Source organism: Myodes glareolus, chromosome 24 (genome assembly GCF_982192425.1).
Source record: "Myodes glareolus chromosome 24, mMyoGla1.1, whole genome shotgun sequence".
Classification (NCBI taxonomy): Eukaryota; Metazoa; Chordata; class Mammalia; order Rodentia; family Cricetidae; genus Myodes; species Myodes glareolus.
In genome coordinates, this window is record NC_142049.1 from 47,857,124 (window position 1) to 47,880,703 (window position 23,580).

A 23,580-nucleotide genomic window follows, 5' to 3' on the forward strand; every position below is an offset into this window, starting at 1 on the left:
GAGAGAAAACTAAGACCCCTTTCCAGAGTGGGACCCTCCATGACCTCCCCAAAATGAAAGGTAATTCTCGGGGCCTCCTAGCCTCTACCTCAACCCAAGTTCTTCTTTGCTTTGGCTGTATCACCTCAATTCCAGGGGTCTTCCCAGTAGAGGTGAGTGCACAGACAGGTTCTGCTCTGTCCTTTACACACACACACATACACACACACACACACACACACACACACACACACGAGGCATTTACGCATGAGATTCTCTGAAGCTTAATAAAGAAGGGTTTAAATCAATTGACAGGCTAGAGGCTATGATGTATTTCGGCGGCTACCAGAGTCCGAGTGGCACACACACACACACACACACACACACACACGCAGGCACACATGCACCACATAAAGGTAAGTATTCCTTCCTGGCAAATCCTATCTGTGGTCAGCCTCCAGTAAGGTCTTTAGCTTGCCATCCCACAGATCTGGTCCACCAGTAGTATTTTAGTTTAAAAAAAAATCAAGGAAATATTTAAAATTCCATCTCCCCACTGTGGCCAAACTTCAAGTACTTGAGCCTATGTGGACAGTGGCTACCATGTCCACACACAGGGTCTATCTTATCACGGCAGGGTTTCTAGACAGTGCTACACAGGGTGAGGCCCTGTCTTAGAAGTTATCTAGAGTCTGTAGAAGTGTGACCAAAACTTCAGTCCGTAGCTACACCACTGAAAGAATAAACAGAGGGGCAGGCCTAGTGGTGCTGACCTGGCATCGCAGACACGCAGGGCGCTAGGAAACTAAAGCCAGTCTCAGTAACTCTGCAAGAGCCATCTTCAAAGAAAGTAGCACTGGGGCTGGGGTGACAGAGCCATGAAAAACTGCATGCTGGTAAAACTAGTGCTGGGGAATCCAAGACAGGTACACCCCTGAGGCTTCCCTTTGGTGAGCGCTAAGACAGGTACATCCCCGAGGCTTCACTTTGGTGAGCACTAGGCTAATAGAATGTATGTCTCACTGCGCATGGAGACGCACGCCTTCCAACCCAGCACAAGGAGAAGAGGCACGCAAATCTCTGAGTTTCAGGCTAGCGGTACACAGTAAGACCCTGTCTCAAAAAACTAACAAAAAAGAGATCATGTCTCAAAGGGGACTGTGGTCTTGAGAATAACACCCAAGGTTCTCCTTCCCCTTCACAGACAAACACAAACAACTGAACATGCTCACACGCATTACAAAACAAAAGTGACATAGGCCCAAGGCTGTAGCCCTGGGTTCAATCCCTGGAGCCCATGTGGTAGAAAGTAAGAACCAACCCCTGCAAGTTGTTCTCCAAACTCTATGTGCACGCCATGCCCACCCACACACATAAATAAATGTAAAAATAATAAATTCAAAAAGCAAGGTTGACGAGATGGCTCATAGGATCAATGTGCTTGCTCCCAAGCCTGATGGCCGGAGAACAATCTCCAGAGCCACAGGGTGGAAGGAAACTGACCTGCAAGTTGTCCTCTGACCACAAGTGCACGATGGCATGCGTGTGCCTACACACACAATAAACAGATAAACGTACAAAGAACTGTAAGGGCTGAAGAGACGGCTTAGCAGCTCAGAGCGCCTCGTCTCTGGTGCAGTGCAGGGTCTGCTTACTGATGTGGACCGTTCAGTTAATTCGCTGTGCCGGGCTTTTGCCTTTAGGTCACTAACCAGCTCCCAAATCATGACACAGACTCACTAGTTCTGAATGCCTGGCCTAGCTTAGGTTTTGCCTTGGGGCTTATTACCTTTCTTGTTTCTGTGTATCTTACCTTTACTGCTTCTCTATGTCTGTCTGTCATCTGCCAGGTTTCTTCCCCTGGGTGTTTCTTCCCCCTTCTTTCCCTTGCTATCTGGTTTTTCCTTCTCCTCCCCTCAAGCCTAGACTTCTATTCATTCTCTCTGCCTGCTATCCCCGCCTATCCTTTCTCTGCCTAGCTATTGGCTGTTCAGCTCTTTATGAGACCAATCAGGTGCCTCAGGCTGGCAAAGTGAAACAAATGCAACACATCATTCATATATATATATATATATATATATATATATATATATATATATATATATATTATGTGTACAATATTCTATCTGTGTGTATGTCTACAAGGCAGAAGAGGGCACCAGACCTCATTACAGATGGTTGTGAGCCACCATGTGGTTGCCGGGAATTGAACTCAGGACCTTTGGAAGAGCAGGCAATGCTCTTAACCACTGAGCCATCTCTCCAGCCCCGCAACACATCTTTTTAATAATTAACAAACGAATGTAACACATCTTTGCCTGATTAAATAAATATTCCACAACAATTTATTCTGTAAAAAAGAAAAAAAAATCATTGTATGTGCCAGATTATGCCTGGGCTAGGAATGAAGACCTATGTGCCAGCTTCAGGGGCTGGCAGTCTCAGAAGAAGCTGTCAGGAGTGAAGGACAATAGTGCTACGCATCTGTGGGGTACCTCTACTTCCCGACTTCTCTCCCAACCAAGGCTTAATACTTTAGGGCCCAGATGAGGCTGGTTCCCCTTCTGGAAAGAATAGACACAAAGGTTTTAGTTTTACTTCTGTTTTGTGGGGATCAAATGACTCACTGAGTCTGAAGAACAGTAATAGGTAGAATAAAGGTCAAATGTAAGGACTCCCTGGTGTCACTGCCATCCCCCCTGCTAAGTCTCAAGCCTCTTTATAAGGCAAGAGCTTGCACTGTGGCTATTAGGTGTTTCCCAGCACCCAACAATGAGGGTCTAGGGGCACAGCTCGGTCGTGGCGTGATGAGAGCATGATAGTCTAGCGTGTGTGGGGCCCGGGTTCCACCACCAGTGTCACAACTAATAAAATCTAAAGCCTTTTAAAATATTTATATTTGGGGGCTGGAGAGATGGCTCAGAGGTTGAGAGCACTGGCTGCTCTTCCAGAGGTCCTGAGTTCAATTCCCAGCAATCACGTGGCGGCTCAACCATCTGCAACGAGAGCTGATGCCCTCTTCTGGCCTTGCAGGTATGAATGCAGAGAGAACACTGCATACACAATCGATAAATAGATTAATTACTTTTTTAAGTTTCTGTGTCTATGTGAGTGTGTGTCATCACATGGGTGCAGATACAGGCAGAGGCCAGAAGATGCCCTCAGAGCTCCTGGAGGTGGAGTTACTAAGTGGTTGTGAACTCCCCTGCTATGCTACCAAGTGCTCTGCCTCTGAGCTACATTCACAGACACACACACACACACACACACACACACACACACACACACGACCTTTTGTTTGTTTTGGTTTTTCAAGATGCGGTTTCTCTGTGCAACCCTGGCTGTCCTGGAACTCACGCTGTAGACCAAGCTGGCCTCAAACTCATGGAGATCCGCCTGACTGTCTCCCAAGTGTTAGGATTAAAGGCGTGTGCCACCACTGTCCAGCCTTTTTTAATGTGAACTCGCCACTAAAAACAAAAACACGAAACAGTATTTTCTTCAGCAATATAGGATGAGGGTTAAGAGGCTGTTCCCGTGACAGTTAAATGGCTGTCATCTCTCCAGCACCGCCTTCCCGGGCACTATCACCTCTGCAAAAGTTTCAGCGTGGTGGTGACAGAATTAGGCTCCCTTTACCAAGGTTAAAAAGAGGTACAAGAAGGTACCTGCCTAGGAACTCCTGAGCAGTTGGGATTAGAGGTGAAAGGGGCTCCTGGAGTGCCATGAGGTCATCTACGTGAGACTGACCCTGTCTTTCACGTCCCTGTCCTCAGGAAACTGGATGCCTTCATCTACGATGCGGCAGTGCTCAACTACATGGCCCGCAAGGATGAGGGCTGCAAGCTGGTCACCATCGGCTCCGGCAAGGTCTTCGCTACCACTGGTTATGGCATCGCCCTTCACAAGGGCTCCCGCTGGAAGAGACCCATCGACCTGGCGTTGCTGCAGTTCCTGGGGGACGGTGCGGCTATGCCGGGCTGGGCGGGAAGTCCTACTCTGGAGAAGGGAGGGCTGGTCCTCGGTCCTGGGAAGGATGGGCTGGGGTTGGGGCTCTGTCGGAGCAGTGTGTGTTCACAGTAAGTGACTCTGCCCCCATCTCCAGATGAGATTGAGATGCTGGAACGGCTGTGGCTTTCCGGGATCTGCCATAATGACAAAATCGAAGTGATGAGCAGCAAGCTGGATATCGATAACATGGCAGGTGTCTTCTACATGCTCCTGGTGGCCATGGGCCTTTCCTTGCTGGTCTTCGCCTGGGAACATCTGGTGTACTGGCGCTTGCGGCATTGCCTGGGGCCTACCCACCGCATGGATTTCCTGCTGGCCTTCTCCAGGGTAGGAAAGGGAGCCTGGAGGCAGGGGAAGCACCAGCAGAGGGGGAGGGTAATGGGGAGAGACAAAGAAAAAGGTGTGGGCAGGGCTCAGTGTAAAGAAGAGGGAGTGGGTGCAGGCACCTGGCTGACCCGTCCGCACCCCTCACAGGGCATGTACAGCTGCTGCAGCGCCGAGGCGGCTCCACCGCCTGCCAAGCCCCCGCCCCCGCCGCAGCCGCTACCCAGCCCCGCATACCCCACCGCGCGCCCGCCCCCAGGCCCTGCACCCTTCGTGCCCCGAGAGCGTGCAGCCGCCGACCGCTGGCGCAGGGCCAAGGGCACCGGGCCTCCGGGAGGCGCAGCGCTGGCCGACGGCTACCACCGATACTACGGTCCCATCGAGCCGCAGGGGCTGGGCCTCGGCGAGGCGCGCGCGGCACCTAGAGGCGCGGCCGGACGCCCTCTGTCCCCACCCGCCACACAGCCCCCGCAGAAGCCACCACCGTCCTACTTCGCCATCGTGCGCGACCAGGAGGCGGCCGAACCCCCCGCCGGAGCCTTCCCCGGCTTCCCATCCCCTCCTGCGCCGCCCGCCGCCGCAGCTGCTGCCGTCGGGCCGCCACTGTGCCGCCTGGCCTTCGAGGACGAGAGTCCTCCTGCGCCCACGCGCTGGCCGCGTTCCGACCCCGAGAGCCAGCCGCTGTTGGGTGGGGGCGCGGGCGGCCCGAGCGCGGGGGCCCCGAGTGCCCCGCCGCCGCGCCGGGCCGCACCCCCACCGTGCGCCTACCTGGACCTCGAGCCATCGCCTTCGGACTCCGAGGACTCGGAGAGCCTAGGCGGAGCGTCGCTCGGCGGCCTGGAGCCCTGGTGGTTCGCCGATTTCCCGTACCCGTACGCCGAGCGTCTCGGGCCACCGCCCGGCCGCTACTGGTCGGTCGACAAGCTCGGGGGCTGGCGCGCCGGCAGCTGGGACTACCTGCCCCCGCGCGGCGGCCCCGCGTGGCACTGCCGCCACTGTGCCAGCCTGGAGCTGCTACCGCCGCCGCGCCACCTCAGCTGTTCGCACGACGGCCTCGACGGCGGCTGGTGGGCGCCACCGCCGCCACCCTGGGCTGCTGGGCCACCGCCCAGGCGCCGGGCACGCTGTGGGTGTCCACGCCCGCACCCTCACCGCCCGCGGGCCTCGCACCGTGCGCCCGCTGCGCCGCACCATCACCGACACCGGCGCGCGGCAGGCGGCTGGGACATCCCGCCGCCCGCGCCCACCTCGCGTTCGCTCGAGGACCTGAGCTCCTGCCCGCGGGCGGCCCCCGCACGCAGGCTCACTGGGCCCTCACGCCACGCGCGCCGCTGCCCGCACGCTGCGCACTGGGGGCCGCAGCTGCCCCCGGCACCGCACCGGAGACACCGGGGCGGGGACCTGGGCACGCGCAGGGGCTCTGCGCACTTCTCCAGTCTGGAGTCCGAGGTATGACGCGGCTCCGGGAAGCCCCCGTCGCCCCCTTGGTCAGCGCAGGCCACGGCCCGAGGGGGCGCTCTAGAGTGGACAGGACCCACATGGGTTGGGAAGGACGGAAACGGACCTGGCCGGACCCCGCTTGGAGCAGCATCCTGCGCCCTCTCGCGTTGGGGGAACCATGAGCCAGAGGGGACTTGGTCGCCCAAATCTCACCCATCCTGAGAGCAAGTGGGGCGGGGTTCTTGGAGCCCACCGACTCTTTTTTTTTTTAAACCCCCGAAAAGGGCTTTTTAACGTCACCTGATTTGGCGGGAGATGGGAAGGGGTCTCGCCGCACCCCGTCCCCCACTCTCGGGGCCATGACCCTCACATCACTGTGCAGCTCCCTGGCCCCAGACACACCTCCCGGGGAGCCTGTTTTTAACCTTTCATTCATCAGGACTCAAAACTGTGAGACGAGTACGCCAAACTGTGACTCCAGACCTTGGCCCCGCCACACAGAAACCCCTGACCCCAGACTGTGACTTCCAACACCTACAATGATCATCTGACCCCAGACTGTGCCCCGACCAGACTGTGACCCTTCATGTCAGACCTCGATGACCCCTCCTTTTAGACCCTTGTTGGCTCTGACCTATGACCTATCCTCCACTGAAGTCCTACCTTCACCTGCCTCCCCCACTTCCCTACCAACCACATCTTTAAATCCAGCCCTTATTTGTGATCCTTCAGTGATGACCCAGCAGACATTCCCCACCCCCTCCCCGGGACCTCCTTTCCCAGATCTCAGCAGGGTCTGAGACTGGGTTGAGAGGCGGGTCTGGGAGCCCACACTTGATCCTTCCCACTCCCACTACTACACTGCAGTGTTTGGAATAAAACCATGTTTTTACGCCTCCTCAGTCCAAGCCTGAGCTCTGTGTCTGCCTCTTAGGCCCCTTCAACTTCTCTGGAGAAAATGGAACCTGAGAAAAGTCCGTGGGAAAGACAGTCAGACAACAGAAACTGGGCAGCTGGTGTAACAGGCAGAGTGTTCTCTTAGCATTCATAAAACCACGAGTTCAGTCCCCAGGAGATGGGGGAAAACACAATCAAGGCCCAGGAAGTGGCAAGAGACCTGAGGAAAGAGGGGTGGAGACGGGGTGGGGAAGAGACGCCCCAAAGAGTAGCGGAAAAGATAAGGGATGCAAAAGTTAGGATCAAATCTAGATGCCTGTTCCTAAGGCTACTGGCAAGAATGGTTTGATTGGTTATCTTATGTAAACGAAGAGTGACCAACCCACGTCTTGAATACCCTTAATCTCCCCAGTGAGAATCTATTCCTATTTCATTATGCCAATTAACCAAAACTCGGGTACACAAGGGTGGATAAAGAGAGCTGACACAGTTGTAGCTGCGGCCTCAAGAGAGACTTTCTGATTAAGTGCCTGCTGACCAGTGCTGCCATGGGAATGCCTGTTTGGGAAATGGACCGCCCCAGAGGATAGATTCAATCTACTAACTTATACATAATATCCAACCTGTCTACCCTAAAGCATTTTTGAAACAATTTAAAGCCATCATAACAAGGAGAGGAGAAGAAACCGGCCTTATAGGTCCTCGGGGAACAGAAGCCCAGTCTCTTTGCCAGCAAGCGCTTGTTTGCATACATGAATAGTTAACTAACTGGAAAGACAGCCCCGGGAATGAAAGGTGGAAGTGGAAGTGGAGAGGGGCTCGGAATTCAAGGACTCCCGTGGAACGACAACTCCCAGAAGGCCTTGTCACTGCTACGGAAGAACTCCCCAAGGTCACGCGAAAGACACGACTGGGGCTAATCTGTCTTTTCTCACTAGCCCAGGACACCGTTATCTGGGCATCCAACTCTCTGCGCACCACCTACTTATTACTGGCTCTCAGGTTTCCAAGGTAACAGTGCAGTGGGACAGGTCTTAGACGGGGGAGAGGGGGCGAGAAGAAACCCGGAAGTGACGTCCTTACTTCGCGTCCGGGGCGAAAAGGTTCGAAGATGGCGGCGCGCAAGGGACGGAGGCGCACATGTGAAACTGGGGAACCCATGGAGGCCGAGTCCTGCGATCCAGGATCCGAAAGCCCATCCCAGGTCTACCTGCCCGGCAAGGGACCGCCACTAGGAGAAGGGGAGGAGCTGGTGATGGACGAGGAGGCCTACGTGCTGTACCATCGTGCGCAAACTGGTAGGCTGTGGGCCCTGATTCTTGGACCCAGGGAAATGAAAGGCTTGACTTGGAGCCTAGGGGACGAGCGGTCTGGAGTCTGAGGGTTGTATCATCACCTTGCGGACTGCTGGTCATACACTCTGCTACTATACCGTCTTCCCTCCCTCCCTAGGCGCTCCTTGTCTCAGCTTTGACATAGTCCGAGATCACCTGGGTGACAACCGGACAGAACTCCCGCTCACTCTTTTCCTGTGTGCGGGAACCCAGGCTGACAGCGCCCAGAACAATAGGTGAGACTCAGTACCTTTTCACGATCCTCAAGGACTCAAGAGTTAGGGCTGTCTGTGTCTGCCAGACCTAAGAGTCTGGGTCCTCAGCCTCCTTCCTCCCTAAACGTCCTGGCACTCAGTTCCTAATTTAATTCATTCTTTGCTTCCCCAGACTGATGATGCTTCGGATGCACAATCTCCATGGGACCAGGCCACCACCCTCAGAGGGCAGTGATGATGAGGAGGAGGAAGATGAAGAGGATGAAGAGGAACGGAAACCTCAGCTGGACCTGGCTATGGTTCCCCACTACGGTGGCATCAACCGAGTTCGGGTACTTGCCTTCCTAGGGGTTGTGCAGCATTCTTTGCAGCTTACCCCTTCCCCAACAGTCAAGTCCCTCGGTACCTTCTCCTGCCCTGAACGTTTTTCATTTTTGTTCTTTAGACATAGTCTCACTATGTAGCCCAGGCTGACTTCAAACCCGGGGTGGTTTCCCTGCCTCAACTTCTAAAGGTTGAGATAACAGGCATGTTATCTCGACTCAGTTCCCTTCAGCTTTTACACAGTTATTTAATAGTTTTTTTTTCCTTAAGAGGGGTAATAGCTGTTACACACTAGGTATGGTTTTAGACTGTAGTGGTTTTTTGCTTGTCGTTGTTACCATGGTTGTCATTGCTCAGTTTCCCCTTAGGCAAATGCTGGAAATCATGAAGCTTCCTAGGTGGCACTAGTGAAGACATAAACAATGTGTAAGGGCTGAAACTGTGCCTGGTTGTCGTGTGGAATGTAAGGGTTTTACTTAGCTATTGCTTAGGAACTGAGGCAGAAGGACGAAAAGCCAGCATAAGCTGCAGGGTGAGTTCCAAGGTAACTCAGTGGTGGAGTACTCACCTCATATGACTGAAGTGTCTTCCTCTGGTCAGGTGGATGAACAAATAAAGGAGATGGCATGCGAAGAGGACTCAGACCAAAACTTCACCCACAACCGTGCCTGCGTGTTTCTGTCCGGTTATTACTATGCCTTTGGTACTCTCCTAGTCCCAGAAGATTTAGCCTGGTGACAGAAGGCTCTGAATCTATGAACTCAATATCCTAGTGAGGAAGGGAACAAGAAGAAACTTGTAAATGTGTAATTTGTTACAAGATACTGTGTGTGGTATCTGAAACTGAAAGTAGAGGAAGGGCGTTCATGGGGTGGAGCTGCTTTTGTAAATGGTGCCGCGAGAGGAGGGCTTGGTGAGCAGGCACTCTTGGGATAGAGACCCACGGCAAGTTCTCAAGTTTTGAGGAGAGACCAGCGTGTGTGGAGTGGGATGGACAGAGGCAGTGACAAGATGCAGAAGTGAGCACCCAGAAGACCGGTTGTTTGGGCCCTGTAGGCCAGTGTAAGGACTTGGGCTTCTCTCTCCAGAGAAATTAGGAACAAGTGGAGGATGGAAAGTTGAGGAAAGATCTGTCTGGTATTATTTTAAGAGAATCCCTCTGGCTTTTGTGTAGAAAATTGGCTGCAGGAAGCCAAACATGTTTGATTCTGTAAGGGGCAGCTCATGGGAAGGGGTGGCGTCGGTGGAGACATGTGCCACCACAGCACAGATGATTAGAAAGATCTGGAAGGGTGCTTTCAGTGTAGGTGTTGGGTGTGAAGAAGACACAGTTAAGCATGGGTCTCAGCATTTGGGCCCAAGGTGAATGGATGTCTTAGGGTTGCTGTGATGAAACACCATGACCAAAAGCAGCTTAGGCAGGAAGGGCTTTACCCGACTGACACTTCACTGTTCGTCACCAAAGGAAGTCAGGACAGGAACTCGCACAGAGCGGGAACTTAGAGGCAGGAGCTGATGCCAAAGCCCTGGAAGGTTGCTGCTTCATGGCTTGCTCAGTCTGGTTTTTTGGGTTTGGGGGGAGGGGTGTTATTGTTGTTTGCTTTGTTTCATTTTGTTTGAGGCAGGGTTTCTATGCATAGTTCTGACTGTCTTGGAACTTGAGCTGTAGACCAGACTGACCTGGAACTCAGAGATCTACTTCCCAAGTGCTGGGATTAAAGGCGTGTGCCACCACCACCTGGACGGCCTGCTTTCTTACAGAACCCAGGACCGCCTGCCCAGGGATGGCCCCACCCACAATGGGCTGGGCCCTCCCACATCAGTCACTTCTTTAAAGAATGCTCCACTGCCTGCAACCCCCTCTTACAGAAACATTTTCTCAGTCGAAGCTCCCCCCCACAGATCCTCTAGTTATATCAGTCTGACGTAAACTCATCTGCACAGTGGAGAACCCCAGAGGGATGCACTGCCTATGGTAACAGGGCAGACCAAGGGTCTTGGAGTGAGCACAGAGGTGAAAGGACCTGCAGCCCAGGCCCTGGTACCCTTTAGCACAGTGTTTCAGAGACGCCAGAACACCGTGGGAGCTTTGAGAGTCATCCTCACTACTAACACACACACACACACACACATTATGGTTCTGGAGGTCTGTTGTCCAACCTTAAGCCTCCTCTCTGTTTTGTGAACCCCTGGCAGGTATCCTGGCTGGGAGAAGAGCCTGTGGCTGGAGTATGGTCAGAGAAGGGCCAGGTAGAGGTGTTTGCACTGAGGCGGCTCCTACAGGTGGTAGATGACCCCCAGGCCCTGGCCATTTTCCTCCGGGAAGAGCAGGCCCGCATAAAGCCCATCTTCTCCTTTGCTGGCCACATGGGTGAGGGCTTTGCTCTTGACTGGTCCCCTCGAGTGCCTGGTGAGTTTGGATTTTCTTGTGGTTCAGGGAAGGTGGGCAATAGGACTCTTGGGAAGACAGGAAGGTGGCAAGGTGGGTAAAGTGGTTTCCTAAACCTTACCCAGGCCGCTTGGTGACTGGTGACTGTCAGAAGAACATCCACCTCTGGACACCCACTGATGGTGGCTCCTGGCATGTGGACCAGAGACCATTTGTGGGCCACACACGCTCCGTGGAGGATCTGCAGTGGTCACCAACTGAAGACACGGTGAGGAAAGGCGAGAGGCCTGGACTTGGGTCTGATCGACGCAGGCTAGAAACCTGAACCCTAGACTTGGGAGACGAGGGTCCCAAGTTGGGGCCTGATTCAGACGAGGAGACAATGAACGACAATGACCATGATCTTTGGCTTTAGTTTGGGGCATATCTTCCCACTTAAACTTGTTTCGCCCTCCTAAGGTGTTCGCCTCCTGCTCAGCTGATGCCTCCATTCGCATCTGGGACATCCGAGCAGCCCCTGGCAAGGCCTGCATGCTCACCACAGCCACTGCCCATGATGGGGATGTCAATGTCATCAGCTGGAGCCGCAGGGAACCCTTCCTGCTCAGCGGTGGGGACGATGGCGTCCTCAAAGTCTGGGACCTACGGCAGTTCAAGGTATCTTCCCAGCTGGGCTCCTAAGGGCTGGGGAAGCTACTGGGAATTAAAACCTGGAGAGGAGGCGGGAACAGCAGGATGTGGGTATGAGCAAAGGTGTCATTCATTCAACCTTGGACACCCATCCCTGCTTCCCTGTTACTGCGACTCTTGAGACACCCTATTCATCTGTCTTCCCTTTCTCACCTCTGTATTAGGTCGGTACACTAGTCATTGTGGCAGAAATACAGCTGGCTACACAGCCGCATGGCCCTGGCCTGCTGGGAATTGTAGTCTGTTTTAGTGGACTACACAGCATCAGCTGGGAATTTGAGTCCTATTCATTTCTTGCAGGAAAGGAAACTGTCTGTAGAGCTTGGCAGTGTTCTAGGCAGGCAGAAGAGGAACTCCCAGTCTCTAGAGGAAGCCAGGACCTCTCCTGGCTCCAGGTCTTCCCTGCATCGTCATGCCGTCAGCCTCTTTGCCCGGTTTAATCAGTTCTATAGCATCTTCCTTGGGGACACTTCCAGAGGGAGCTGCAACCCTCCCTCCATGCCAAATGGCCCCGAGCACTTTTGTTCCTAGTCCACTTCTTCTAACACAAGTGCTGTCTTTTTGGTAGCATCAGGGACCTTAAGAATGTTTCTATTCTGTGACGGCCTCAACCTTAAAGAATAGTAGACACACTGCCCTCTGCTCTTTTTATAGGGGAGGAATACTGAGGTATGCTTGGGGCATGCAGGGGCAGGCTCCTATCGCCTTGTCAGCTGAAAGCACACCTCACAGCCCATGGGCCATACATCATCCTTTTTTTTTTTTTTTTTTTCTTTTTCTGGGGTGTGTGGGGGGAGTTTTGAGACATGGTTTCTCTATGTAGCTTTGGTTGTCCTGGAACTCACTTCGTAGACCAAGCTGGCCTCAAACTCACAGAGATCCACCTGCCTCTGCCTCCCAGGTGCTGGGATTAAAGGCGTGCGCCTCCACTGCCTGGTGACCATATGTCATCTTCCCTGTGTTTGTCCTTTCCCTGTGTTTCGTTCCCGGGCTCTGACTTTGTGTGAGTGTAAGGGAGGGGCCCTCGTTGAACTCTGAGCTGAGTGTCAAGTGTTTGTACTAAAGCCTGACTCCTACCCTCTCTTGTAGTCTGGCTCACCTGTGGCCACCTTCAAGCAGCACATGGCCCCTGTGACCTCTGTCGAGTGGCACCCTCAAGACAGTGGGGTCTTTGCAGCCTCTGGTGCTGACAACCAGATCACACAGTGGGACCTGGCAGTTGAGCGAGACCCAGAGGCAGGGGAGGCAGAAGCAGACCCTGGGCTGGCAGCACTCCCCCAACAGTTGCTGTTCGTGCACCAAGGAGAGACCGACCTGAAGGAGCTGCACTGGCACCCGCAGTGCCCAGGGGTCCTGATCAGCACTGCCCTGTCAGGCTTCACCGTCTTCCGCACCATCAGCGTCTAAGGAGGCCAGCATTTGCCTCACACCTTGGCTCTTCGTGGGAACTGGATTGGCTAACCTGGCGGGGATCGCTAGGTCTGTTTACTGCACCCCAGAAAGGAAGACTCGTTCAACTAGCCTGTGTGGAACTGAAGTAATGGATTCTGCTGCCCTGGTGTCTGGATGTGGATTGACCCTGATTCATACACCTTACACCAAAGACCCTTGCCCATCCCAGATGTGGCCTCACTATAAGATTTCTGTCAGTGTTGACTCTTGGCTTGACAGGAACAAGTTCTGGCTGTTGATCGACTCCGGGGACTTGAAGGGTTTTGCCCTGCCAGGCCAAGTCTGGGTCTTACTTTGTTTTCTGGCTAGCTAGGTTCAGCTGAGATCCCAGCTGGGGACTCGGGTTCCCTCACTGTGCTGACCACTGTTGTACTGAGGAAGGTCTGGGATTCTGCTGCAGTAAAAGACAGTAAGGCCCCAAACATGAGACGCCAATCCTTTGAGCTTTTCTGTGACAAAGCTGAAGGGGGCGGGGTGGCATGGACCTGTCCCTGTATGGGACTCTGTCTCCCCGTGTGGGCTCCTTTTTGACTTGGCCTTTTCTAAATCACTGTATTTGGAACTGGCTCTGATTCAGTAAATGGGTGTCTCTTTCTGGACCACCAGTTTATTAAGATATCGTCTTTGGGGAAAGAAATGGGAACCCACATTTTTCTTCCCTGTATTATTATCTCAATGTTTCCTTCTAAGTTCAGTAAGCTGTCGGTGCCCTTCCTATGATTATTTTCCATGTTCCTGATCCCCAGTGTCCCTCCCTGCCTCCCACCCATTCATTATCTGCACTGTCCTCTCCAGTCTGCCTGGGCCGCAGCCCAGTGTCCTGCCTGGCCAGCCTCCCTGGCTCCCCCTCTGCAGTGCTGAGCCGGCTCCACCCCCACCCCCCTGTTCAGGCCCTGATCCGCTATAGCTCAGAGGTTGAGTGCCCCGGCTCAGGCCCCAGGGGCCGAGGACAGACCTGAACACATTAGCACCCACAGAGGCCCCTCTCCAGCCTGGGCAGAGGAACCCCCAGTGCAGGGCATGGGGGTGGGCGGCCCCCCCAGGTAAGTACAGACATGAGCCAACCCATCTCATCCTCCCTCTGCCCCCAACACCTTCCCTGATGTTCCAGCCAGTAGTTCCCCCTCTCTAGTACCCCCAGCACTTGGCTTCCAGCTCTGGCCAATACTGATGATGAATTTCTCGCTACCGCATTCTCGCTCTGAGAGGCAGCCCCTCACTCTCCCTATCTATCTCCATTTCATGAGACACGAACTTTATTTCTCTTCTAATTCTTATTCAGCCTCCTTGTCTACTTACCTCTCTCAGTTCTGCCTGCCTGCCCCCCCAGGGTCTTTGTCTCTGTCTGTCTGTCTCTCATCTCTCTCTGGGCCTCTGTCCCCCCAGCTCACGCCACTGTGATCTCTGTTCCTCTCTTTAGGTCTCTTTGCCTGAATCAGTTTCTTGTCACTCTGTGTCTGTCTCTTTCTGGGTCTCTTTCCCTCTTGTCTCTCTCTTGAGTCCATCTCTGTCCCCACCCCCTTTGCATCTTCTTCCCCAGCTCATGCCTCTGACCTTCTGTTTCTCCAGGTCTCTGTTGCTTTCTGTCTTTCTGAGTCGGTCTCTTGTCTCGCCCTCTTTCTGGGTCTCTGTTCCTCCAGCTCATGCTTCTGACCTGTTTCTCTGGGTCTCTGTCCCTTTCTGTCTGTCTGTCTGTCTCTCTCTCTCTCTATCTATCTATCTCTATCTCTATCTCTGGGTCTCTATCCCCCCAGCCGATGCTACCGTGACTTTGCACCTTTGAGCCTAGTGACCCCAGTATCGTTGGGTTGTCTACTGCCTTGGAGATCCAGAAAGGACAGAAGTTCAGGGTCCCTGATTATTCAGTGGCTTCCTTTGGGACTTCCTCAGCACCCTCTGTCCCCATTATTTGTCAGGGGTAGGGGTGCCACCTTGTGTGAATGGGAGGGGCGGGGTTTTTTAGCTTTAGATTATATAGTGACTTTGACATGCAGTTGAAGTACCTTAAGCCCTTTGGCTCCTTTATATGGAAACATTAAGCTGCTCTTGTGGGTCAGGTGAAAGATGGGGGGTGGGGTGTGGGTCAGTATCCTTCCCCCATCTTTTATGGGAGCAGCCTAGTGCTGGGCTGTGTGGGATCCAGATAGCTCCCTGAAGGTAAAAGTCCCTCCCAGTCTAAGATGATACAGGGCAGTGACAGAATCAGGGACCCAACCCAGCTTCCCACCCTAACACAGGAGCTCCAGATTGAGATGGGGTGAAGTCCTTGGCCCCTGATACCCTAAACAATCAAAGGTGAACCCTGGGCTGCAGTAGGTACCATGGGTAGCTGCAGATTCTCCATATACACACTGGCCTGGCCCACTGCTGTACTCGGTAGCTGCCACCGTCCCTGGGGCTCAGCACACAAGCTTGCCACCTCTCTCCCCAGCCGAGGCACTCAGATTGGCTGATTCCTCTATCTGGTTAGCTCTCGGGAACTGCAGAGTAGGAATCCTGCCACACAGGCCACTCATGATGCTCATTACTCCCCACATTCCAGCTCTAAACCTGCTCTTGGGAGACAGCCTGCTTCCGTTCTGAGAATGACCTTTGACATTCGGGGCTGCTGTGCTGACTCAGCCCAGCTCTGTTCACTCAGGTTTGCACCTGTCAGGTGGGCCTAGTGGCCTATTCTAGATGCCACGGAGACCAAGAGAGGAGGTGCAAGGCATTCTTGGGCCATAAGTGCCAAACTTCACACAGCCTTCTTACTTGGAACACTCAGGTCTTCCCACCAAAGCCCAGAAGGTTCCATAGAGTCTAGTCTTGTGTGCTTAGAATATACGAAGCCATAGATTGAGCTGGGTAACATTGGGACCAGATCAGCCCTGTAGTAGCTGGAGATGTGGCTGAAGGTCCGAGCAGAGGCTCAGGAAAGTCAGCAAACACCCACTGTGTGACTATCAGAACTCTCACCTTTCCAGGACAGGATTCAGCCTAGAGCTTGCAGATACTCTGCCTTTCAGGTTAGGCTTATATTGCTCTTCATCTTTCAAATGAGCAAATCAAAACTCTGAAAAAGGAGTCCTAGGTTACTGTTTAAACCAGATCAGATCTTGAATCTTTTCTTTTTTCTTGACAAAGTCTTGGTATGTAGGTAGCCTGGAACTCACAGATCCACCTTCCTCTGGGATGAGCAGCAGACCCTGAGTCCGTATGACCAGAAAGCGTTCTGTACTGGGAAGATGTTCCCGTCCTTGTTAAGGAAACAGGCCCACTAGGAGTGGTCTCAGATCAGATGGTCAAGGTTGAACCTGCTTGTTAGTAGCTTCATTTAGAAATAATTGATCATTCACCCATCAACATATATGATGAGAGTGCTGGGGCCGGAAGCCCGGACTCGAGGCGTGGAACATGAGCTCTGCTCTGAGCCGCAGCCTCATCCGTCCGGTGATGCCGCGTGCTGCACAGCTGAGCCGCTGTCACTCTGGTGCAGCTAGGACAGTTTTTATGACTTTAGAAGGAAACCCTACATCTTTTCCAATCCCCCTTTTCTCAGCTGGAGGTAACCCCCACATGCCATGCCATGTGTTTAGAGATATCTCTATAGCTCAGTGTGGTGGTTTAGGCCTGTGATTCTTGCGCTCAGGAGGCAGAGGCAGGAGGGTTGGTTCTAGGCCAGTCTGGGCTATGTGCAAACTTTCGTCTCCAGATTCTGGTACACAGCAGTGCAATGTTACATAGTCTCAACATGTTGTTCAGGGAATACTGATGCATAGAAAGGTCTGCATGTTCGGTAGGGAGGCCACTGCTTCCAGTCTGAGTTTCCTGAGCTTAGTGGGTACAGATATACAGACAAGGGAAACTGAACTGTGACTGGAATTGGCTGCTCCCACTTAAAATGTTTTTGAGGTGCAGCATGCCTGACACGGCCTGTGTTCCCACCTACTCCAGGGACTGAGGTGCAAAGATCTCTTGAGCTCATAAGGCAGCCTCAACAAAGAAATGTTTCATATGGTTTGATGTTTGTCCATCATTTCTTTTTTTCTGCCAGGTAGAATCCTTGTTCCTTATCTGAGTCAGGGCCTTCCATAGCTCAAACTGGCCTCAAATTCTCCATGCTTCTACATTTAGCCTCGTGAGTGCTGGGACTGCAGTTTGCACACCTCACGCCACATCTGGGGCTGGTTTTTCTCTTGACGCTTGGTGTTGGTAATCGCCAACACCAAGTGCTAGCATTCAAAGCTTGAGTAGAGCTGTGGGCTTAAGCAGGTTATATCTGTAAAGTGATGTGGTTTATCTCAAAACTCTGTTGTGTGCTAGGGGCATGGCTCAGTGGTAGAGCACTGCAGCCCTCTGCCACGAAGAGGCTAGGGACATCCGTGACTCAGTGGTAGAGCACTGACAGCCCTCTACCAGGAAGGGGCTAGGGACATCCGTGGCTCAGTGGTAGAGCACTGACAGCCCTCTCTGCCAGTAAGGGGCTAGGGACATCATGGCAGAGCACTGCTTAGTATTCAGGAGTGTCCCTATTTGTTCCACACCAGTACCATCTACAAAACAAAACAAACCACAGATGTGTAAGTTCATGTGCAGGGCTTACGGCAGTCTAAGCCACCAATTTGGCATTCTTCATAACAGCATTACGAGGACTAGAAACACTCTGCTTCAGTTGTTAGCTATACACAAGTTTCATATGGCAGGATATTCGTAAAAGTTGTCCTGTAAGTACTGGCCCACCCTTTGGTAGATGAGGGTGCGCAACACAGTGTCATGACTGATGGGCCCTCTAGTTCCTGGTACCCCTGACGTTCCTGCCCATCTTTTGTTCCTGTAGGTTTGGGGCGCCCGCCCCCCGCTAGGCCAAGTAGAGGGGGGGTCTCCCCGCCCAATGGGCCTGGCCAGGGCCCTGCGCCGCCTGAGCGGCGCGCTGGAGTCAGGAAACAGCCGAGCTGGCGATGAGGAGGAGGCAGGTGCCGGGCTGTGCCGCAATGGGTGGGCGCCCGCACCGGTGACTGGGAGCCGGCGCCGCGGGCGCTTCGTCAAAAAAGATGGGCACTGCAATGTGCGCTTCGTGAATCTGGGTGGCCAGGGCGCGCGCTACTTGAGTGACCTGTTCACCACATGTGTGGACGTGCGCTGGCGCTGGATGTGCCTGCTCTTCTCCTGTTCCTTCCTCGCCTCCTGGCTGCTCTTCGGCCTGACTTTCTGGCTCATCGCCTCACTGCACGGCGACCTGGCGGCCCCGCCACCCCCGGCGCCCTGTTTCTCACAGGTGGCCAGCTTCCTGGCTGCCTTCCTCTTCGCGCTGGAGACGCAGACGTCCATAGGCTATGGTGTGCGCAGCGTTACCGAGGAGTGTCCAGCTGCTGTGGCCGCCGTGGTGCTACAGTGCATCGCAGGCTGTGTGCTCGACGCCTTCGTCGTGGGTGCGGTCATGGCCAAGATGGCCAAGCCCAAGAAACGCAACGAGACCCTGGTCTTCAGCGAAAACGCAGTGGTGGCTCTGCGAGACCGCCGCCTCTGCCTCATGTGGCGGGTGGGCAACCTGCGCCGCAGCCACCTGGTAGAGGCTCACGTACGGGCCCAGCTACTGCAGGTGAGGGGGTTTCTGGGGCCTGGGGAAGGAGGTTCGAGATGCAGATGTGGAATGCCTGCGTGTGTGCAGGTTTTTAGGGTGTTCCTACACCAGTTACAGGGTGTAGAAATCTGGGAGGTGTCTCCAGCACCTTGAATAACAGAGCCATGGGCTACCTGCAGGATAGAGGTGGACCAGGAGGCAAGTTCCTGGGAATCTGGGCTTGAGACAGTAGAACACTGAGAGCTTCTTGGCCTGGAGACTGCCTGACAGGAGCTATGGGCTACGGACATGGGCCACACCTGTCCTCAAGTGCTCCCGGTAGCTCCCAGCAGCCGGAAAGCCCTGTACAGCAGCCTGAGATGTGTTTAGTGGGTGGTGAAGACTGAGGCCTTGCTACTATCTAGAGCACAGTTACCAGGAGAAAGGAAAACAGAGCAGCTCAGGACTTGAGTCCCAGGCTCTCCTACCCAGTGAGCACAGCACCAAGGCTGGGAAGCAGCCCACTGAAGCCATTCTCACCTGCGCTGGAGTAGCAGCCTCCTCCGAGCCCTGCTGTAGGAGCCTTGATGCTCCTAGACTTGGGGGCCACATTGCTCAAGCATCCGGGCTCCCAACAAACCGCTGAGCTGCAGTCAGCATTGGTCAAGTAGAGGCAGCAATTGAGGCCAGAAGAGGGAGTGGGTGACTGTGGGAAGTTCAGCTTCCAGAAGCCTCTGGGGTATAGAGAACAGATCTCCAACACTTGAGCTCTGCTAGTCCTCTGAAACACAAGATGACCCAGGGGGACACTTCTTTCAGAGGCCTGTGGGGTGGGTAGCGACACCACCTGGGAGACACATAGAACAGTAGGTAGGAGACAAAACCACCAGCACTTCTCAGTGGGCTCATATCTATACTCAGTGGGTTGGAGAGGCACAACCACCTGAAACAGCGGTGGGGCCATTTCTGTTAGAGCCAGATCTGCCTCCCTTGTCCCTCTCTCTGGGTCCCTGTCCCTCTCTCTCTATCCCTCTCTGTCCCCAGGTCTCTATCTCACTATCTTCCCCCTGTTCCTGGGTTTCTCATACCTCGGGGAAGGTGTCTGTCTGTCCCCTTATCTCTGAGGGTCTCCCTCTCTCAGTTTCTGTGCCTTCCTCTGGGTCCATGTTCTCTAGTATCTCATCTCACTGCGTTTTCTCCTTTCTTTGTATTTTTATTCCTCTCTTGCTGTAGTCTATATTCACCTCTCTGGCTCTGTTCTCTTGCTTCTGCACAGCCCCGTGTGACCCCGGAGGGTGAGTACATTCCACTGGACCACCAGGATGTGGATGTTGGCTTTGACGGAGGCACTGACCGCATCTTCCTCGTATCCCCCATCACCATTGTGCACGAGATTGACTCGGCCAGTCCACTGTACGAGCTGGGGAGGGCGGAGCTGGCCCAGGCTGACTTTGAGCTGGTGGTCATTCTTGAAGGTATGGTTGAGGCCACAGCCATGACGACACAGTGCCGCTCATCTTACCTCCCAGGTGAGCTGCTCTGGGGCCATCGCTTTGAACCAGTCCTTTTCCAGCGTGGCTCCCAGTATGAGGTTGACTATCGCCACTTCCATCGAACATATGAGGTCCCAGGGACACCAGTCTGCAGTGCCAAGGAGCTGGATGAACGGGCAGAGCAGGCTTCCCACAGCCCTAAGTCAAGTTTTCCTGGCTCCCTTGCTGCATTTTGTTATGAGAATGAACTTGCTCTGAGCTGCTGCCAGGAAGAAGAGGAAGATGAGGATGCTAAGGAGGGGACTTCAGCAGAGACCCCAGATCGGGCTGCCAGTCCCCAAGCTCTTACACCAACCCTGGCACTGACTCTGCCTCCATGACACAGCTGAGGTCCATTTCCCCATGTGGCTCCCCTTCCCAAAGATGACAGTCCATTGGGAGGAGGGGGTTTCCAAGGACCAGTGGCCTGCTGGGACAACCATTACCCACGAGGTTGTCTACTACAGATAATACCAGACCTTCATTTCTTGCTCCATTCTCACTCTCAAGACCCCTTTATGAGCTGGATTCCTGAGTCTTATGAGAGCTGAGGGATCCACATTTCTGGAACTTCCCAGAGGCAAGGCATAAAGGCTGGATTCTGGTTAGATTTCAATGAGATATACGGCTTTGAAGAAGAAGATGTCAATTTACACAGATCAAGAAACAGAGTCAAGTGATGATGGCTTTGCTACCCTCAGGAGGAAGTGGGCAGAGTACTCCGAGGATTCGGGATCATCATGACTGGCCAAAGACAGACTGGTGCCCAGACTCTATGTGAAGAAAAGCCCAAGAGTTGAGATCCTCTGAGTCTAGGTTGACACGGGGGATTCTAGAACAGGCTGGCTAGAGAGGGGACCTACTCCAGAAACCACAACACACAGAACATCGGTAGGACTAAGATGACGTGAGGCTCCTGATGCTGGAGAACTCTAGCGTACTGGCTCTTAGAGTCCAGCTAAGGGAGTGAGTCTGGCTTCCCCATGTCCACGGGGTAAATTTTGCTTTTGTTTGAAGTGCCATTCTTAGAGCATCCAAAGGAATCAGGGTTCTGTGGGTCGAGGTTGATCAGAGTCAGGCAGGAGTCTAGATGCCTGTGTTTTGCTGGCTCCACCTTGCCCAGCAGGGTTGGGGGGGGTGCTCCATGACCATGGGCGACTTCCTGTGTGGTTTTATGATGCCAAAAGGAATCAGAGCTCCAGGGACCCAGAGCTGTCCTTTCCCAAAAGTCCTAGTCACCTTCAGATGGACAGCCTGGTAGTCGTAGGAGGCAGACACTTTTCTGGACAGAGCTTGCTAGCAAGAGCCTAGAGGATCCCAGGGCCAGGGAGCAAAAAGGAAGGGGAGGCTGAGGCTGGGGGGCCTAACATATTCTGGAATACTACACCTAGTGATGTGTGTCTGTTTCTCAAAGATATTATCCATATGTGTATTATATATAAATACAGATCTCTATCTTTTCCGTTCATTCCTGCAGTAAGATGTGAACAGGTTCAAGCCACTTGGAGGCCTTTGCAGAGATCTGGGAAGCCTTTAAATCCCAGCAGCTACAAATGACTTCGGGCAAACCTTTCCCTGTGTTGCTTCAGTTTTTCCTGGAACAACAACCCCTAGAGCTTGAAGTTCTCCCAAGCAGGATGGTCCTTCACCTATGGAGGCTAGGACACTTGTCCCCACCCTCATGCTGAAACACACAGCCCTCTGGGGTAGCTGGGAGGGGACGCTGACTTGATGGCTGGTTCCATACTGGATGTAAATTATAGGACCAGTGAGAAACGTGGGCTATCACCAAGGGTCAATGTCACCACCACCCTGCTTCAGGTCAGGGTCTTGGGATAGAAGAGGCAGCTGTTATCTCTGGGGTTATGTTCACTGTGAGAAAAGTGGAGTTCTTAGGGGAACCCTATCACTGTCTTAAAGGCCCAAGAGCACCAACGGGGTGCCTGTGTTTCTGGAATTTTAGTTCTTGTTCTTGGCCTTCACCCACAGTGCAGTCACCCAGCAGGCTGGTGGCCAGCCTCAGGGGAACTGCCAGAAGGAGGTGTCCTCACCCATGTTCCCGACTGAGAGCCAGCACTGGCACTGGCTCGCCTGAGTGCTGAATCCACCCATGCCCTCTTCTGGCCCGCATCATGCTTTATCCTTCAGAATCCCCAGGTAATAACCGGACAGGATTAATTAGCTTGCAACCCTCCCCCCTCCAGGCCTAGGGCAGGGACTAAGGATGATGGAGGCCATGGTAGAGAAAGATGCTAAGATGGGCTGAAGAGGCAGGGGCATGTGGTTCTATTGGGAAGGAGGGGGTGGGAGAGGACTGGCACAGCCAGAGCTCTGCAAGGGAGGGCATGCTTCGGGCCACTCATAAAGGTCAGAGAGGGGATTAAGAGACTCCATGACTAATCCAAAGGCTTAACCAAGTCCTGGCCCTGAATCCGTCCTCACCTGGGCAGCCCAGGGACACAGATGAGGACGAGACCTGGAAGTCCCTCTAGCCCCATCATGGGCCTATGATTTACAAATATGCCAGAGTCCCCATCACAGACAGGTCCCTCACTGCACAGCAAAAAGGACGAGGATGGGGGGGGCGTTAAGAAGGGCAGGAGTGTGGGGACAGAAAAGGTTGGGTGGAAGGAGGACCTTAAGTACAGGGGCCTGGAGAGCTGCCAAGAGAAAGTCAGAGCAGGCGGATGATTGGGGGTGGGGTGGGGTTGTTTTGGGAGAATGCCTGGGGAAGACAGGATTTGAGGAGGAGGAAGCTAAGAGTTTAGGAGAGAGGTAGAGTCGAAAGACAGCGCTGGGAGGGTAGAGCCAGTGTATTCATGGTTCCCAATACATTTGGAAGAGATAATGCCTTTAGTTTACCATCCTTTGACTCTGGAATATTGAGGTGTGTTAGGAAAGTCACATGAGGTGGTATGGAAAGGGTTCAGAGATAGCAACTGCCTGAAGAAAGAAGTACCCTGAGAAAGGAGGCAAAAGACAGGCCTGTGCAGCTCCCAGTTGCTCGGCAACTGTCGCAGTCAAAAGCTAGCGTGGAGGGCGCAGGAGGTGTGGCTCCAGGAAGCAACTCTAGGTTGAGACCCCGCCCTTGACAACAAAGCTAATCAAATCCCGCCCCCTAACAACGAATTCCTGAAAGGGGTTCGGCAGCCTCCCCTGGCTCTTACGCAGGCGCAATTCTCCCTGCTCCACGAAGCCCCACCTCCTGACCACTCCTTTTTGAGTTTTTTTATTGGAGAATAAAGCTGCCAAAGATTTTCCTTTGTTTAGGAGGCGGGATCAAACACTCTGTCCGCACTCTGATTGGTTACTCTAGCAGTCTATCGCCAGCTGTACGTTCCTGCAACTGTTTCTCGCGTGCCTATTGGTCCTGGCGATGATAATGTGGCGTCGGGGGCGGAGCAGTCGGGGAAACCCGCAGCGGATTGGGTAGTATCAAAGCGAGGGGCGG

At 53.6% G+C, this 23,580-nt stretch overlaps 3 protein-coding genes and 1 long non-coding RNA gene across 4 annotated transcripts in view; 3 read left to right on the top strand and 1 right to left on the bottom strand.

Moving 5' to 3' along the window:
- Grin2d (glutamate ionotropic receptor NMDA type subunit 2D) overlaps positions 1-5,769 on the top strand; it is a 38,950-nt gene extending 33,181 nt beyond the window's left edge. Inside the window, exons 10-12 of the mRNA XM_085682718.2 lie at positions 3,756-3,943; positions 4,085-4,317; positions 4,465-5,769. Coding sequence (XP_085538844.2) covers positions 3,756-3,943; positions 4,085-4,317; positions 4,465-5,769 — 1,726 coding nt within the window. The remainder of the gene's footprint in view (positions 1-3,755; positions 3,944-4,084; positions 4,318-4,464) is intronic.
- LOC146889978 (uncharacterized) lies at positions 3,417-5,218 on the bottom strand. The gene is made up of 2 exons (XR_014999524.2): positions 5,083-5,218; positions 3,417-4,331 (listed from the first exon to the last, which is right to left on the bottom strand). It is a non-coding gene; the product is annotated as an uncharacterized LOC146889978 (long non-coding RNA).
- A 1,985-nt stretch (positions 5,770-7,754) lies between the features above and the next one.
- Grwd1 (glutamate rich WD repeat containing 1) lies at positions 7,755-13,654 on the top strand. The gene is made up of 7 exons (XM_048443397.3): positions 7,755-7,949; positions 8,104-8,221; positions 8,373-8,532; positions 10,721-10,934; positions 11,039-11,181; positions 11,373-11,570; positions 12,693-13,654. The coding sequence occupies exons 1-7, from the start codon at positions 7,763-7,765 to the stop codon at positions 13,008-13,010; spliced, it is 1,338 nt and encodes a 445-aa protein (XP_048299354.3). The 5' UTR covers positions 7,755-7,762; the 3' UTR covers positions 13,011-13,654.
- Positions 13,655-13,810: 156 nt separating this feature from the next.
- On the top strand, positions 13,811-21,597 carry Kcnj14 (potassium inwardly rectifying channel subfamily J member 14). Its single transcript, XM_048443403.3, has 3 exons — positions 13,811-14,098; positions 17,875-18,636; positions 19,874-21,597. Exons 2-3 carry the CDS (start codon positions 17,929-17,931, stop codon positions 20,468-20,470), a joined length of 1,305 nt encoding a protein of 434 aa, XP_048299360.3. The 5' UTR covers positions 13,811-14,098; positions 17,875-17,928; the 3' UTR covers positions 20,471-21,597.
- The last annotated feature ends 1,983 nt before the right edge of the window (positions 21,598-23,580 follow it).

What these genes read in the sequence shown, in the direction of transcription:
- Grwd1 (XM_048443397.3), top strand. Translation starts at nt 7,763, where the DNA reads ATGGCGGCGCGCAAGGGACGGAGGCGCACATGTGAAACTGGGGAACCC. An exon ending in GACAGCGCCCAGAACAATAG is followed by an intron (nt 8,222 to 8,372) that starts GTGAGACTCAGT and finishes TTGCTTCCCCAG; the next exon opens with ACTGATGATGCTTCGGATGC. An exon ending in GTGGCATCAACCGAGTTCGG is followed by an intron (nt 8,533 to 10,720) that starts GTACTTGCCTTC and finishes AACCCCTGGCAG; the next exon opens with GTATCCTGGCTGGGAGAAGA.
- Kcnj14 (XM_048443403.3), top strand. Translation starts at nt 17,929, where the DNA reads ATGGGCCTGGCCAGGGCCCTGCGCCGCCTGAGCGGCGCGCTGGAGTCA. An exon ending in TACGGGCCCAGCTACTGCAG is followed by an intron (nt 18,637 to 19,873) that starts GTGAGGGGGTTT and finishes GCTTCTGCACAG; the next exon opens with CCCCGTGTGACCCCGGAGGG.